The sequence below is a fragment of the Varanus komodoensis genome, unplaced genomic scaffold (assembly GCF_004798865.1).
Source record: "Varanus komodoensis strain SLA01 unplaced genomic scaffold, ASM479886v1 scaffold21, whole genome shotgun sequence".
NCBI classification, from domain to species: domain Eukaryota; kingdom Metazoa; phylum Chordata; class Lepidosauria; order Squamata; family Varanidae; genus Varanus; species Varanus komodoensis.
The window spans coordinates 4,418,255-4,436,227 of NW_025335589.1; the positions used below are offsets into that span (position 1 = coordinate 4,418,255).

The 17,973-nt window shown below is 39.0% G+C and overlaps 2 protein-coding genes across 5 annotated transcripts in view; one reads left to right on the plus strand and one right to left on the minus strand.

The window, feature by feature from the left end:
* The first annotated feature begins 2,010 nt into the window (after nt 1-2,010).
* SCOC (short coiled-coil protein) lies at nt 2,011-8,134 on the plus strand. Its single transcript, XM_044430816.1, has 4 exons — nt 2,011-2,141; nt 3,634-3,708; nt 3,795-3,878; nt 4,661-8,134. Exons 2-4 carry the CDS (start codon nt 3,687-3,689, stop codon nt 4,801-4,803), a joined length of 249 nt encoding a protein of 82 aa, XP_044286751.1. The 5' UTR covers nt 2,011-2,141; nt 3,634-3,686; the 3' UTR covers nt 4,804-8,134.
* A 2,709-nt stretch (nt 8,135-10,843) lies between these two features.
* The window catches only part of CLGN (calmegin), a 28,967-nt gene continuing 21,837 nt past the window's right edge, over nt 10,844-17,973 (minus strand). For all 4 annotated transcript variants that reach the window (XM_044430812.1, XM_044430813.1, XM_044430815.1 and 1 more), the window contains exons 12-15: nt 15,530-15,649; nt 15,216-15,345; nt 12,906-13,003; nt 10,844-11,704 (exon numbers count right to left, since the gene is read on the minus strand). In XM_044430812.1, the coding sequence (XP_044286747.1) occupies nt 11,624-11,704; nt 12,906-13,003; nt 15,216-15,345; nt 15,530-15,649 (429 nt within the window). In that variant the 3' untranslated portion in view covers nt 10,844-11,623. The remainder of the gene's footprint in view (nt 11,705-12,905; nt 13,004-15,215; nt 15,346-15,529; nt 15,650-17,973) is intronic.

Sequence of the window (17,973 nt, forward strand, 5' to 3'; positions counted from 1 at the left end):
CAAACCTGGGGTAAAGGGTACTTATTGCTTTTCTTCCTGAACTGGTTTCTCATGGAATGGGAAGAATCTTGCCTCTGATGTATCCACTGCCTGCACCTTCTGGCCTGATTGATCCCTGTGTTCTATTTCTTGCAATGCAACCATATCCTGCTTCTTCCTAAGTGTCACTGTACACAATCATTTGGGTTCAAGCAAGCAGTTCTTTAGCCTTGGTCAAGGCTAAATCACACTACTACATTATATTTACATCAACCTTGTAGGGTTGTTGTGAAAATAAAGGCAATGATGTTTGGAGGAAGGATAGCAGGTGCATGTGTTAAGCTGGTCTGTGACCATAATAAAATTGATTTGTATGTGAAAAATAACAGTTTTGGAGATACAAATGAGTGTCTTATTTATACAATTACTGCTTAATAAAATATCTAAGCTTGTCACAGAGAAATATTAAAAATCAAAGTTAAAAACACTATTAAAATGATTTCAACTACAGTAACAAAAGTACAGTTAAATACAATATAAAAACAACTCTAACTACAGTAGCAGTACAAAACAAGGCACAGTAAAATGGTTCAGCAAATAATGAATGTCTGTTACTTATAAGATAGAGAAAACCTGGGTGCCATTTCTTTTGCCTCTGGAATTACACTGGGGAGGTTTTTTCAGAGGACGGACACTATACATGAGAAGGCATGCCTTTGATATATTACATGGTAATATTGTTAATCAGGAAGCAACGAGCAAGGCCTGCAAAGATCGTAAAGGTTGGCTGGGTATTTGTAGTGCATGGCCAAGTTGTGTCAGGCCTTGTATGTCTATTACATAACCTTGAACTGACAGCCCAAGCAGTTCTTTTAACACAAGTACCATAGGAGTCTAGCTAGGTTTCTCAGGGAGCAACCTACCAGTTGCATTCTGCAATAGCTTCCAAACCAGGTACAGTGGCAGCCCCACATAGAGCATATTACAATACTTTAACTGTGAGGTAACCAATACATGGATCACAGCAGCTAGGCCATCCTTATCTAGGAATGTGCACAGTTGGTGCACCCCACAAAGTTAGCAATGGGTACTTTGGAGCACTGAGATGCCCAGTCACTTGGGTCCCAGTGTCAAAGATGGATCCAGGAGCACTCCCAAACTCCATACCTGATTCTTCTGAAGGAATGGCATGCCATCCTGAACAAGCAGCTGGCCCAGTTCCTAGCCGTGGGAATAGCCTACCCATCATTTCCATCTTATCAGGATGCCTATTGTTGATTAACCCACATCCAAATGACACCTACATTCAGATATTCCCAAAATGTTTTTGTTTTTCTGGCTTCGTTTTTCCTTGTTCATGTGTAGTGCACAATTGTATTATAATTTTGCCACATTGTATCAAATACATTTCTTCAAAATACTAAAAGAACACTACACTTAAAGGTAATTTTGAAGCAGTCTCAAAGCAGCTTTTCACACAAGGTTTTTGGGCAGCTCAGCATAGACTGAGACTTTTGTTTTGCCGTCAGTATTAATCTACGTTATCTGGTAGGATAAACGTAAAATAAAACCATCAGCATCACAAAAGAAAACCAAGAGAGAGATAAATCAGGCAAAAAATCTAAAAGCACTAGAAAGAGTTCCTAACGCTCCTGAGAAAGTGAAATATCCAAAATCCAGATAAACAGCAGCAACACAAATCTTCGGGAAAATTCAACAGCCTGCTACCTTAGCTTCCTAATACTGGCACAGTGGGCCTCTTTGGGAAAGAAATCTGCCTTCGCCTACTGGGGAACAGCAAAGAACGAGAGACACAACGTCTGATCTCCCTCCTGCATACCTCCCTCCTTCCACTTGCAGGAGAGCAGACAGGCCGGCAAAGACCAGGAACCCAGCCTACAGCCAATGAAATGACGACTAGGAAGTGTCGGCTGATGTCTCCCTTATCCGATTGGCTGTATCGCGAAGAGTCCTTGCTACGATTGGCGATTTTTGGAGTCGCCTCTTCCTAAGCCCTCCCCGCTCCCCCTCCCTTCTGGTTGTTTTCATGGGGCAAGGCGCGTGCGCTGCCGGCCGGGCAGGCAAAGAGAAAGCCGCGCAGGCGTAGTGGCCGCTTTTTGAACTAGGGTAGGGTAGGGGTCCGAGGGCAACCTGTGCAGGTGGTGAGTACGCGCGCTCTGCCACGCCACCCAGGGGGCAGGTGGGGAGAGGGCGTAGCGGCGCGCGCTCCCTTGCCGGGTGACTCCCGCGGGAGCTGGGACGCTGCTTGCTGCTGGGAAGGGAGTAGACCGATGGCCGTGTTGTCCGAGAGCTTCCTCCTTCTGGACCTCATTTGCGGGATGTAAAATTGCATCTCTTTTTCTAGGGTGGTGGTGGTGGCGGCGGCGGGTTGGAGTATGCGAGGAAAGGGATGGGTTCTCCGCCTTTCTTGTAGCTGCGATCGCCGCACACTTACCTCATACGACGAATTTGTGGGCGGAATGAAAAGGAACAAACATGATCTCACATACACAGCCTTGCATGTTAGAAGGACCCACGGTGCCTGACGTCAATACCCGTCATCCATTTCTTGTGGGGGGTCTTTTTCTGTGGACCCCTCTATGTTCAAGGAGAGAGATCTCTCTTTCCTCCTTTCTGTTTGTCAGGTAATGGGGAATGCATCCATTTAGAGTAGAAACGTATCGAAACCATGAATAATGTTGAAGATGTGGGTCTGAAACGTTACTCTTCTACAGTCATGTTATACGTGTGTGGGGTGTAAGATACAACATGCATAGATGTTGCAGTTCCAAGGCACCTATTGAAATTAACATGAAGAAATTAACACGCTCTTTTTTGCAAACCCAGCGATTAAGTTTGGATTTCACTGTTGCTACCCGTATTTGCTTAAAACCGAGTAAAGGTGCGATCGGTAGGATTGCCTATAAGCTTAGAGGTTTAGAGGCTGAACTTGGAGGCTTAGGAGCAGAGCATCCAATGCAAAACAGGGGAACCTCCCCTAGTAATTCAGCTAGATGGCTCATATCTGCTATCTAGCTAAGATGCTTGGGGAGGCTGAAGTGCTGTCAGAATAGCTTGTATCCAGGTGGCCCCAGTCTCCTTTCCTTCAAGCCTCTCCCTCCAAAACACTCCCTTTCCAGGTCACTTTCACAACCTTGGAGAAGCAATCAGTGCTGTTCTTTCTGCACTAGCTGGGTGGGGACGGGGGTGGGGAGGGCAAGGAGGATCATGCCCTCTGTTAATGGGTGCTGTCTCTGGGTCATTGCTATCAATATTAATGAAAGTCTAAGAATATCAGTTGTTATTAACAAGCAGGTTCAAAATATATATCTTCATGCAAAGTACATCCTAGAAATGTTGAAAGTGGTAATTGGGAAGTGGATATTGTCTTGTGCAAAATGAGACTAGATTTTGCTGCTATTGGGAAAGAGGTTGGTTATGTGCCCTGTTTCTGAGTTGTTCCTTATGAATATAGTTTTGTTTCTGGAAAATGGCAATTTACTATTATTCCATAAAATAGGTAAATCTACAAAGCTAAGATTATCCATTTTCACAGGAGCCTTTTCAAGACTTGGTGATTGTTCAGATTACAAAATATGACTGAAAAGTTGGTTCCGTGTATGCTTGTGCCACTGATATTTTCTTTCCTTTCAGCAAACCACATCTGTGAAGTACGGAGTTCAAGAGTAGATAGGATTTATTCAACAATGATGAATGCAGATATGGATGGTAAAGAGCACTGTAATTACCTTTCAGTTTTCACTCTTGTGTATTGTAATATTTAGCTGTTCTAAATATTATCTGTTTCTTAACAGCTGTTGAGGCTGAAAATCAAGTAGAATTGGAAGAAAAAACACGACTTATTAATCAGGTTTTGGAACTCCAGCATACACTTGAAGGTTAGTTCTGCAACTCAGAAGGGTAACTTATATACATGCAGAATTACTTTAACAAAATAAAGTTACAGACTACAGACTGCACATTTAAGTAAATCTGTTTACATATGATTGGACATACAAGTAGGTAAGAGGCCTGAGGATTGTGACTCTGGGTTGTAGTCCAGAAATTGCATTAACTACAAATTCAATTGTTTTTAAGTCACAGAGAGAATACTGTAATTATGTTAATACAACATGATAAGCCACCTGGGCTTCCCAAAATTTCCAGGTTTCCCATGGCTTTAAACTTTTCATAAATGTTACATCTCTTGCAGGCCTGTCCTTGAAAACAGTTTGGAAATTGAAATTTTCATAAAATATACCAGCTTAGATTACTGACTGGGAATATGGAACACAATTTTCTGATCTTAAAATAACTGGTTCCTGGTCTACTTTCAGGCTCCATTCAAGATCCTTGTCTTACCTTAAGGATCACCTGTACTCCTACAAAATTTTCCCTTGGAGGCTCTTCTGTGGATCACCTTGATTTCAGAAGTGATTCATAAAGCGGCTTCTTTGGTTTAGTTTATCTCTGAGTGTAGAATGCTCTCCCTGGAATCAGATTTGATGCCTTTTTGATACTAGATTACTGTTCTTAAGAACATGTATTCATTGTCTAAACATCTATATGGGTGCCTTTAGTTTTTGTTCTCATGTGACTTTAAAAAATGCATTTTGATTAAAACCCCTAAGGAGCAGGTGCAGTGGTTCCAAAGACTAAAGGTCTTAATGTGTCATTACAGATCTGTCTGCAAGAGTAGATGCTGTCAAGGAAGAAAACCTGAAACTGAAATCAGAAAATCAAGTTCTTGGACAATATATAGAAAATCTGATGTCTGCTTCTAGTGTTTTTCAGACTACTGACACAAAAAGCAAACGAAAGTGAAGGGTTGATGACCAAACTTTACCATTGTATTGCTGCTGCTTTTGTTTAAATTTTAAATTGCTTAAGACTACTTAGTTTGTAGCATCATTGAATATTTGAAGATCTAATGGCAGTTCTAGACTACTTTAAAGTTTTTAATGAAATACTGGAAAATGCAAATCTGTAGTGTGCAAACAGTGTGCAAAGTAATGTGGGGGCACTATTTATTACATAGTCTGAAGACAAGTACTTTTGAAATTCAGCTCTGTTTTTGTTTAATTAACATGTCACACACTGCCAAGAACTTTAAATATTGCAATTTTTACAGTGGTACTATTCACTAGCAAAATAATACAGTGTTGTGTAGACTAATGTGAAATCCTTGTTGGAATGTGTTATTTGCATGTCTTCCCCTTGGCTCAAAAAGAACCTGTCTCCTTTCTTCTCTTCACCTTTCTCAGTGCTATTCTGAATTCTTCCAGATAAAAGCAAATTGTTTTGCTTTTTGAATACTTTAAAGCAAAAAAGTAAGGGTGTAGTAACATAGTATGACAGCTTGCAAGATCGTAAAGGGGAACAAAACCACTGGAAAACCTGACACAACTCTCGTGAATGGATAGTTTGTAACTTTTCAAAAGCAAACTTGCTTTAGAGCGTAGTACACAAAAAGGAACCAGGTTTTCGTTCTTTACAGTGCTGCCATCTTTCGATTGTCTTCCCCAGTTTCCAGAAGAGTTAGCTGCATGGCAATACTTCCTTGCCATCTGTAATGGTCTTTAATGATACACGTGTCTAAGAAATAATGTTGTAAACAATTAGAAGATATCATGTCGGGTTTTTTTTACTTAAGAATGGATGAATTTGAGATAGAGAGATTCTGTATAATTCTTACTAATTGTTGCTAGGCTTTAGCTGTTACAAATGGTTTGTCTTTCAGAAGCAGAATCAAGCTAGGGTTTTCAGATCATGAGGCATGCATCTAAAGTAGTATTAGCTGTTGCTAGAGAGAGTGTCAGATGCTTTTCATCCCAATGTCATTCAGTCAGATTAGTACCAATATGATTGATGAGTGAGTATGCAGGGACAAACAAGCAAATCAACTGCATGCATATATAGCTGCAACCTCAAGTCTGTGGCGTTATACATTATATGAAGTAGATAAGACATGTGGGCAGATATCTCATGTTTAAAACTTAAGAATATAAGTAGCCAGGAGACAAGACTGTTTAAAATGGAATAACTTCTTGTTTGATCTGGTTCTAGCTTTGTTTGGGATCTTCTTGCAGCTGTATCCTTACTGCTGGTTTAAGAGTGAAGAAGTTGATTTCTGTCATAAGCAACAGGTTACTTTCCTCCTTGTGGACAAGTTTATATACCCATTCTTAAGTTTGCAGGCCCAAAAGGCCATAAAGGACACCACAAAGCAGTATCATCATCTTCAGTATTCACTTTTATGTAGCACGTGTCGATGGTATCCTGGGGTTCCATCTGTCAGTATTGTAAGTAATGAAGCCAACCTAACTCTGTAAGTAAAGGTGCTAGATGGCAGCTAAAATATTCCCATTACTGGGAATATTTTAATAGATAAATAAAGCCTTCTGTGGCAGGACAGAGATTTAGGGTGGAATCGTATGGCCTCCAGAGATGGTTTAGGGGGCCATAGGAGTATTTGGTGTCTTGGAGTCAGGACTTCAGAGGTCCAGCCCCACCCTGTCCCATCTCATAGCTGGTGTGAAAAGAACTGCACTGGCTATCCATTATCATCCAAAGTTGCAACTGGGCCTTGGAGGGGGAGAAAGGGGGTATACTGGGGCCATGGGGAGGGAAGATGCTTGGACCAAGGACTTGTATCAATTCCTGCCAGCATCTCTCTCCTTCCATATTCCTCTCCAGTGCTTTATCTGGACAGTTGAAAACAGTCATCTAGGTAAAACACTCAATGTGAGTTGCAGCAGTGGTGGGGATTGCTGCTGCTGCACCCCATTCTGGGCACAGGATGCAAGTAAGTCTTTGATGTGTATTTAGGGCATAGAACTTCATGGATGGATGGTAGGTAGCATCTAGGCAAGATGAATTTAAACAAACCAGTGTGACTTGCTTCTAGCTTTATACCTTCAGGAAGCCATCTACCCAAAGAGCCTTTGCACATCAAAATAGGAATTGTGTTTTGAAAATGGGGCATGTTTTGGACCACATCTTGGAATGGCAGAGTAAGACTGAGTGGTGCCTTGTATAATTTCATAATGCTTAACTGAGGAACCTTGGCATCATTAGTATAGGGGTAGGCAATCTGGTACCAAATGTGTTGGGCTATAGCTCCCATAATCCCTGTCATTGGCCATGCTGGCTGTGGCTTATGGGAGTCATGGCCCAACATATCTGGAGGATACCAGGTTGCTTATTCTCATTTTAGAATATACATGGAAAATGTTTCAGGTGGTATGTGCCTTCTGGCTACTGTCTGCCTCTGGTAGTGAATATTGAAAACTAAGGCAAGGGGCAGAGTTGGAAACAAGCTTTTTCAGTGTATAAATCCCTTCTTTCCAATTTTAGTTGGGTTTGTGATGGCTCTGAATTAGCCTGCCTACTTATCATTTTCTCTTTCTCTCCTCCTTGCCTAGCCTATCAAAGTTGTAGAGAAGGTGGACTGAAATATAGAGTTGTTTCCTTGCTCAGCAGTGAAGGCTTCTAAGCAAGCTCAGAGCTGCTGCTGTGAACAGTCATTCTAGCGAGTGTGTGCTCCACTCACCCACACACATGGCTCTCACATACTCTGAGCAAACGGAGCATGAAAACCACTCAAAACCATATTTTACTTTCTTTCCTTTACCCACAGTTCGGTCAACTTGGGAAAAGTGGTTAGAAAATCAGGGAAAATGGTTATGAGGGTGGCCACTTAGGTAGAACTAGTTAGGAAAGAAACTCAGTTACGTGACTGAATTGTCTGAGAACTGATCTTTCAGAGGCTTTGGATATGTGGTGAGGAACAACCTGACTTTTCTCAGAATACTCCACAAGAAGGTGGATTTTGCACATCACTAATGTCTTCAAAGTCCACTAGCATCTGGGTATTAGCAGAGGCTGGAAGTATACCACAAGCAAGAGATTATGTGGCAGGCACCAACTTGTTTTCCATAGGAATTGCTTCTCACACTTCCAGTATAGCATCGGATTGAGCAAACAGCTGTGTGGGAAGATGCCATCTAGATATGAGGGGATGGATTGTTAGTTACTGAATTTTGGTGTTCTAGATATAGTTGGTACTGTGACGAATCCCACTGTCGTGGCCTTTGTCCAACTAATTGTGCTGTTACTTCAAAATTTAACACTAAATAAAAAACTTTCAAATTTATCTCTATTGGTCTGTTTATTTATAACATTGAAAAAATGCTGCATTAGTAAATGACACATGCTGATTAAGAAAGTTATGTTGCAGTAGAGTTCCCGTTTTTTCATGCATATACTTGTTTCTAACCTCCCCTGCACTATACTCTCCTTTCCTAACCTGATTTATCCACTAATGACTACTTCAGCTTACCATTAAAATATGTAGAATCAATTCATATTTTAGTAGGTAGTTTACAATACATTTCTGTTGTGACTTGAAAATGAGATGACAACACTACTGCTCTTTACATTATAGGAATGCAAGCATTCATGTGGATCTAAACTTCTGTATCACGTATCTCCCTTTCATTTGGTAATGATACCATGTTTGTGATGATTACAGATAATCCTTTGCATTTACTTTAGTCTCCTAAAGTATCCGGACAAGCATCCTATAAATTAAACTTGAGCTTACCATTGGTCACCTATTAAAGAACTGATCCATCATTTTGTATCGGCAATACTGCAAAATAAATAAAAAACAACTATTCACTGAGCCCGAACAAATGATATTCTGACCAAGAGAGACTAGATTAGTCCCCTAAGAGGCAAAGGGTGAGTGGTCCCTACTTGAATGGCAAAAAAATTACTTGTTTTTTAGTTAGCCACTAAGACCTACTCTGGCGTTTTGCAAGTAGGCCCTCAGCTGTGAAACTTGAAGATTTCTTAGCAGCTGTATTTTAGGATTACATGATTCAGGCACAGCAGTTTTTAGTGATAACATGCTTTGCTAAAATTATTTTGGGGCAAGGGAAGAAGAAAGATAAAATGGCTGGATTTACATAAGATGACAATCCACACTCAAGGTTAAGTATGGGTTGAATGTGGGTTTTTCAACCATGGACTGTTGTACTATGCCACACTTAACAACCATGGTTTCTTCAAACCACAAAAAGAATTCACGGTTGGTGGGTTGTGATGTGTTAATGGTTAATAAACCACAGTTTGTCGGTATAGCTAAAACAATCCACACTCAATTCTGTGTCTGGGTTCACACATCACAGCAAAGCCCCTGTACTGTTTCCATGGAATGCAGACCTTTGCCCAGACTTACATGTGGTTCCTACACAGTATAGTTTCCATACTCCCTGCTCTGTTCTGATCTTGACACATATCCTGGCAGACTGAGAGTGAGATCTTCCTTACTCCATTTTTCTCTATGGCCCTAGCCACCTCCTGATTGGTCCACTGTGGTTTTGAGGAGGGTTTGTCCTCTTTCTCCTCCTGAGTGTACCTACATTTCTAAAGTGGTCCCTAGCCACTCCAACCCTCAAAGATATTCTTTAAACCATATAACAATTTTGTTGTGATTACCCCCTTCTTTTATTTACCCACTTTCTCCATTTCTGAAAGTGAACAGGAAGATGAAAATATCTTTCAGCCAATATACAATTGGCAATGACATGTTGCCAGGTAGTTGAAGGTAGTAGATAACAGAAGGCTGAGCAGCCACTTCTGCAGCTGTTCTTTCCATGGGACACCATGGTGTTTCCATACCAACAAGGTTAAAATGCACATCTGGAGTCTGGATGACCAAAGAAGCTGAGAGTTGAAGAAGCTGGTCTTCATAAGCTGCTTCTGGAGCCTTGCTATGAACATGTTATAAAAAGGAATGAAGACATAACTTAACCGTAACCAAGACCCAGCTAAGAAAGTGTTATAAAGTATACTAGAATATTTAAATAGCATAATCATATAGTAGTCTCTTCAGAGAGGGGTGGATGACTTGACAACAAATATATTTACATGGCAACAGACAAGGCCTATAACCTGAAAGTTTTGCGGTTCTGCTTAAAAAAATAAGGGACAGTTCATCTGGTTTGAAGGCATTTTAAAGGCAAAATTGCAAGCTTTTTGAATTATTTCTAACAGTGTTTTGAGTTACCCTGGCCCATATGCCTGGGTTATACCCGTTTTCATACACTGCTGCTACCTCCAGTAGCAATCAGAGACTTGTGAGTTACTTTTGCTTTTGAGGTGAAACACATTTTTCTGCACTGACTGGCATACATATAAAGCCCATTTGTAATATGAAGGTTCCTCACTTTTGTACACTGAAATGCACACCTAGCTTCTTTTTAAAAAACTGTGGTCAGGTCAAGAAGCACTTGACAGAAACAGTATTATGGGAGCTAAATCATCCTCTGGCAACAAGGCTATACAGACTCTCAGCCTGCATCCCTTACCTTTTCACTGGCTACTACATTAATGCCATTACAACAGGACCATTCTACAGAAGTTAAAATGCAGCAAGGGCAGCCAAAAAGCTGGTTGTCTTGATAAACTTACCATGACGAAAAAACTCAATACTAAGTACTGCAGTGATGAAATTTGTCAATTGAGCAATAGCATACAACCCAGTAAGGTATTCATGCTGTCTGTTCCATGATTCCTTTTACTTTCCAGCCCAAGGTTATATTCTGTGTATCATCTAAACATTTATCAAGATAAAAGTCCCAGAATTGAAAATCTGGAAATACCATAAAATCAAGAACTTCTAGACTAAACTACTATTCTGGATTTTAACAAATCTGTATCCTGATACTTTTTACACTGAAGTTTGACAACTGCACTGGCTGTATTACAGACAGTTAGAAGATTACAGTATGACTAGTTTATTATGAGACACAGTCCTTTCAGTAATAGAAGGATAAGTGAGTTTAACTTAAACAGATTATATTAAATACTTTTATTTAGGAGGCAATATACACTTAGCAAATATTTTGTAAACAGATTATGCCACTCTGGCTTGAAACATGGAACTATAAAAATGTGAAAAAGTCTCCTGTACATTATTTGACTTGAATATAGTTAACATTTTTGCATTTGAATGTAAAAAACAAGCTGTTCGATCAACTATAATTAATGACAATATGGTGCTTTGTAAAAAACAAACAGTGACCATAACAAATGTCAAACTAACACGACAAACAAAGCATAGGTAGACATTACAGTAAAAATGGCTGCTGTAATAAATAGTTAAAGTACAGTTGCTGTTGTTTTAAGCTCAGCAGAGTTCATTGTGAACTGTTTCTATGAAAGCATCCTTGAATTGATGTTGCAACTGTTTATTCCTGTTATTCTAAGTTTAAGATCAGTATATTGTGTGACAGCTGGAAAAAATATAATTCAATTTACATGAGCATTTAAAAAGGTAATATTTTGAAGCCAAAGTTATCTCCAAACAATATTATCTAAATAACTGCAAACAATATTTACAGTTAAATCAGGCATATCACCATTTTTCTTTTAGTCTATGAAGATACAGGTAACTTCACAAGTAGGAGTGCTTTTCAAAATAAGGGAAAAATCTGACAAGCTTAGGAGGGGTTGAAAAGTCGTAGTAGGAGTATAACAGGAATTCAGTCTTTCAAGACTTAACAACCTGCATGCTGTTAGGTAAACCATTTCTGTGTTCTGTACCCAGGAACCACCAATACTAGATGGAAATAAGCTATTCCTTGCGTACTCTCCTTTTGCGAACTGATTTTGCTGGCCCATCACCAGACCCTGTGCTTTCATCTGCTTCTTTCATCTGTGGGGGAAAATATGCAAAGTAGTTTTTCAAAACAAAATATGGTTTATATTTTCTATCTATGTATTACATTTGGTTTCTCGAAGCATTCCTTTTTTTAAAGATTTCAGGCTCCTAAACCTGATATTTAGGGAAGACTCTGAAGGTGCTTCCCAACACAAGCAATCCTAGTACTAATACTTGGAAGATACTGTACAACTGGTCCATCTTTCTTTCTTTTACTATAGTTAAAAAAAATAACATGTTGGAAAGACACAGGGGGGTTACAAGCTGAAGGTGTAACCTTCCCCACCTTGCATAAAATTTCATCAATGTTGCAGGACAGTTAAAAAAACCCTCTTCTAGATACACCCTACATCAAAAGTTAGTTTGCTTTTATGAATAGGGATGGTTCAATTTTTTCTTAAGGTTTATCGTCTTGAATATCAATTACTTGACTACAACCATGGGGATGGCAGGGGGAGGCTAAAGATTCATATACCTCTCTAACCCAAAATGGCATGTATTATATCATCTGCTGGGGATTTGATATTTGCCACAGAATATCTGCACAATGCAGACATTTCTGGAAATGTTCTAGAATACACGCAATACTAGTAAGGGTTTCTAGGGATGCTGAGATTCAGTTTCCTCTCATGAAAAATGAGCACCAGGGAGTAAACAGATATCCAGTGTTTCTTGCAGAGAAGATAGCCAGTGGCCAAGAAACTGACTTTCAGGGAAGCTTATCTGATAGTGCTGACCTTATTGAGGAACTCCTGATATGGAACACTAAGGTTCCTTGAAGGAGAACCTAAGTTTGATATTATTGCCCTAATCCAACTTTTGGGCTTGAAAAGCTTATGAGAAGTCAAAGTACAGCAACATGGAAGCCTACAAGCAATAGTAAACTGATTTTATTAAAACCCTGCAGCATTGCTAGACCATATATAAAATTCTATATATTTTATTCAGGATATTTTATTTATCCTGAATAAAATAATTTAGGAGAATTACACATAAAGGCAAATATTTAGTTTTCAGCATGGAAATGGCAGCTATGTAACTCACAAGCTACCACTACTCTAGTCTTTCTACTGTGTATTTTATTAGTATCACAAAGGAAAAATATCATTATACATATTGTTTGATAAGGCTGCAACACTTCACTTTTCTGTCTGAACCTTTTTGTAAATATAACTTCTGGTTGTAGAAAATTCACCTCATCTTCTTCTGAGAGGGATTTATTACCCTCTTCTTCCTGACTTCCTTCAGCAGTTTCATTTCCTTCTTCATAATCTTCTTCACCACCTTCATACTCTTAAGATACAAGTCAGTAATTAGTAGGATTGGCAGTATAAAGGCTAAAATTCAGCAAAGCACACAAGCAACTGACTGGCTAGATAAATCCACAGTAGTAAGAAGCCTCAATGCCAAGTATTTCAATAAAGCATGTCAGCAATAGGGCCATGTAGATGTGCAATCTCTGATCCAGACTAGAAAAACACTGGAATACAAATCTGCTGGAATTCACACTATTTTCAGAACTCTCAGTCATTCTAACCCAGATAAAATATTAAGTTTCTATTGCAAATATATTTTCAGAGTGAGGGCCTATCTTGTTATAGATTGCCTACAATTTTGAATTCATAAACAATTGCAGCAGCAACATTTTTTGAAAGCTAACACTTTTTTTTGCTTATTTGTAGTGAATATTTTTGTTGTGAGCTGACGATATTTGAGTTCTCCTGTTTCTCCTTTCCTGTTATTTAACATTTCCTTCTAAATGGCAACATAAAGTACATCCTTGTGGTACACCAGGCCTCCCTTCTGGTGTGATTTAGAAATTTATCAGAAATGTATCTTTTATCTTTGGCTCATCTCCACAGTTTGAATTATTTGAATCAGTTTCATAGTAGCTACATGAAGTTTACAGAGAGGATACAATCATAAGAAGAGAGAAAGAATGGGCAAATGGAAGAATATGTCTCAGCAGATACCAACCAATTCCCACACCTGCTCTATGCGGCCACAATTTTATTTGTGGGACTGCAGAAAGGGAATAAGAAAGTAAAACAAGGACATTAATGTTCAGCTTAAATCCCTCCTCGAGGAGGTATATAATGCATTACAGGACCCTCAGGGAAACATCCAACCACGAATGACTGAAATTATTGCATATAACAGTAACTCTGCATAAGAAACCCACATCTAAGGTCTGATCACAGTTTCTCTTCTTTCCTACTACTAGCTGACCTCTTTCTGTTCTTTTGCTCAGTTAACTCCTCTCCATGGGGTAGATGAAGACAAGGAAGACAGTAGGCCTATGTCCCACACCATTAGAAACAAAGGGTAATGTCAATAAAGGCATGTAGGCAAAGTAGAACTTTATCTATCAAGAATTAAGTACATCCATGGTTTTGCATCCTTCCATTTAAGATATGACAAATGGAAAGAGTATAGAAGATCAGCAGGTTTTATTTCTTTTTCCTCCACACAAAATTAAAAAAGTTAAGTTCAATGTAAAGTTTTACAGCTAATTTGGTTTAATATTGGTATGACAAATTGCTATTATGACAGTAATTCCAAAGCTAGCCAAAGACAGCGACACCAAAGTAGATTAGAACTAGAGCCTTACAGATGACAAAAAAAAACCAAAAACACTATTTGAGTTATAAGTTCAAAAAACTGCAACATCATCTCCCACAATTCCAAATCCTACAAAGTAAGTTCACTTTTTCTTGTCACAGACAAGAGCACATGGAAAAAAGTTGTTACTATTGAGATATAAATGAATAGAAAATCCCTACCCCAAAGTCTAGAATGTATGCAAGAATGAAAAGGCAAAAGAAGCCTAGGCTTTAGCAACTATATGGGTGCCAAATACAACTGTAATCTGGCTAAAACAAAAATATGCTGTTCTTAAAATATGTTTCCAGTATCAACATTCAAACTTTAAAAAAATCTTGCTTAGCCCAGTGCAAGAAAACTCAAGTTTACACATTAAGAAATTGTCCTTTTCTACTTTAAGTGCCTTTAAATGTTTCACCTGAGTACATATGTGAGTCCTAGAAGAGAGTCAGTGTGGCAGTTGGACTAGGAACCCAGAAGATCAAGGTTTTAGTCCCCACTTAGCCATGAAGCTCACTGGTTGACTTTGGGCCAGTCTCTTTCTCTCAGCCTAAGTCACCTCACAGGGTTGCTGTTGTGAGGATAAAATGGAGCTATGTAAGCCACTTTGGGTTCCTCATAAGAGGTAAAAAAGTAAGATATAAATGCAATGTAGTAGTAGTAGTAGTAGTAATTTTGTTATTCTATTCTATTTTGCAAAAAAGTCTTGTACAGATTGTAGCATCCATTCTACAGTATCCGATCATGCTGCAGCTGTATTTAAATATGTGTTGTAAATATAGCCTATTTAATGTAGGCTTTCAAGTTGGAACTGTGCTACAATTGGATCTAAATAGCTATTATTTTGTTGAGTTTTTTCTGGATATATCAGATTTTAACAAGTATATTCAAAAGCTCTTACCGCCTTCACCAGTGTTTTCATTTGGTTTTTTAAGTTCTTCATCCTTTCCTTGCATCTCTTGTTCTAGTTCTCCTTTTGTAAGTGGCTGGACTATGTCAGTTTTTTTGTATTCCATATCCTCATCTATTTGCTAAAAGAGAAGGACAACTGTGATAAATAACATAAAATAAAATAATGATAGTGAGGCATGCCTGTTAAGTTCTTCCCCTCTCCCATTCCAGTAGATTTTTACATTGAAGACTTTTGGGCAGAGAGCATATGCATAACAAATTATATAAAAAGCAATTGGGGTTTCAAGAAGGTGGTTCATGTACCTTGGATGGCCAACAGAATAATATACCCAATCCTACAGGAACTGCTAAAGTCAAGATGTAAATAATCCAAAGCCATGGGCGTTCTGCTGCTGCAGTCACCATCTGACTAAATATGCCAGGCTAAATGGATGAAAAAAGAAAAGAAAACACATGTTTACAGAGCTTACCTATGCTATGAAGTATTTTTCTTCAATACTAGTATAAGAAATACACACAATAAATACTAACAGTGTTGAGCAGAAGTGTCACTATGGCAGAAATGAGTGAACAGCTACATACCACATAGATTTTATACCTCACTAAAGCAGCACTCCTATAACAGCCCCTAGACAATGTTTAAAGGCTATAAGATATTTTAGATTACCAGATTCAAGGTCTGAGACAGTGAACTCAGAGTTGGGAACTGGAGTACCATCCCCATCTCCCTTGTAGTTGCTGCAGAAATAACAATACTGATTACTTTTCAAGGTGGAAAACTTGACCTTGGAAAAGGGGAAAAGGGAGTGTTTCAATAGGTGTGCAGAGTAGAAAACTGGTAGGGCTAGGATATTACCTATCCTGATGCTTCTTCAGCCTCATGCCTTCCCACTCCCAAATATTCCAGGTAGATGGGGAAAATAGCCTATCTACCAAAGCGGTTAAGAGGATGGGGTGACAGTGATCATCTCTGCTAGAACCACCTTTCTGCACTGGATGGCCATGAACCTCCAAGTTCAGAAAATGTCATAGGAATGTGCCCAAGACCACTAAAAGGTTAGTTGATTAGATACATGGGGCATATGGGCAAGAAGAGGACAAGGACCGTTTCTTCACATCTAGGCTTTCCAGAAGTCTCTGCCAATCGTTCACAGAGACCAAGAAAAGAAATAAATAGTAACCAGACATTTAAGATTATTGCAAGAGCAATAATTTGAAGGATCCTGCATACAAAATTAAGAACTAATATTCTGAAACAGAGTGCACTGTAATTTGAAGTATTTCTTAATTTAAAAGCATCCCTTGTATCAAGAATACCTTACCTGCCATAAAAAATGTTTAAATAGGTCATAGAAATGAAGATTGAAGACAATAGCATGGAAAGGAAAGGCATGTGTAAGAAAGCAGCAGGGAAGGGAAAGAAATGCAGAAACTGTTCAGGCAACTGAAGCTCTGCCTTTCTAGTGCTAGAAACCCTGCTGCAAATGTTTTATGAATCTTAGAGTGTCACAATTTGTACATTTTCAACCTTCAAAAGTTAAAAAAATTGCTTACTATCATTACACCCCCAAATTTGCCCTATAGCAGTAAAAATTGCAAGAATAAGGAATATAAATAGTTCAAGGTAACTGCAGGGGTCAGTCAGACATTGCAAGTGGCCAAACGGATTGTGATACAGTTGTCATAAAATATAACACTTCCACCTCCAAATAGCTATGCCTACACTATACTTTTATCTTTACAATGTCTAAATGCAGGTCATGTTTGTACAATGTTTTTTTCCCCAAAAGAAAATTCTTAATACATATTTATAGCAAGTCTGCCACAAAATGAAAACTGATGCTCACAGAGGGCATAGCCAATCCTTAAAGGAAGACAGGATGTAACCCAGAACATGGACAAATTGCTTACTATTCTGTGACTCCAAAGAGAGCTAACAATGAAAATGAAACATAAGGTACAAAAATGTAAATATGATATGTGACCAGAGTTCTAGATTTGTTATCCTCAGTTCTTCTGTTTCTTAGAAATTTCAGTCTAAGGCTTCATATCTCTCACGTAATGGCTTTCAATACGATTCAATTAAACCAGCAGTTTTTTTTATCAGATGGGCACAACATATTTAGAATTACGAAGTGCTATATTGCCTTGCAGAAATATTCCCCCCACCCTTCCCTGTTTGATTTCTTCACATTTTGTTTTGTTCCAGTCTGGAACTAAAGTGGATCTAGTTGGCACACTTGATGTACACAAGATATTCCACATTCTGGAAGTGCACACAAAGTTGTGACACAAAAGTAATCAAAATTAAACTGGCACTTGTTAGCTGTATAAGTATTCAACACCCTCCCCCCTCCCCCAGGTCAAAGCATGCTGGAAGCATCTTTGGCAGCAATGAAGCAGCAAGACTTCTTGGAAGTCTCTATGAGATCTGAGCATCAGTATCCTGCAATGTTTACCCAATCTTTCTGGCAACGCTGCTCCAGCACTGTCAGGTTGAATGGGGACTGTCGGCAAACAGCAGTTTTCAAATCCTGCCACAGGTTCTCAATGGATTGGAGTCTGGGCTTTGACCAGGCCAATCTATGACAGCCAGGTCCTTTACCGCACTCCCAAGTCCCTTGGTGGACTGAAACATATCTTCCCCTGACATTACTATGTATCTGCTCATATCCATCTAGCCCTCAACCTGACCAGTTTTCCAGTTCCTGCAAGGCAAAGCATCCCCACAACATGATACTGCCATA

Excerpts from the sequence above, each read along its gene's own strand:
- SCOC (XM_044430816.1), top strand. The coding sequence starts at position 3,687 with ATGATGAATGCAGATATGGATG. Across the intron at positions 3,709-3,794 it reads GATGAATGCAGATATGGATG|CTGTTGAGGCTGAAAATCAA; the intron begins GTAAAGAGCACT and ends GTTTCTTAACAG. Across the intron at positions 3,879-4,660 it reads ACTCCAGCATACACTTGAAG|ATCTGTCTGCAAGAGTAGAT; the intron begins GTTAGTTCTGCA and ends GTGTCATTACAG.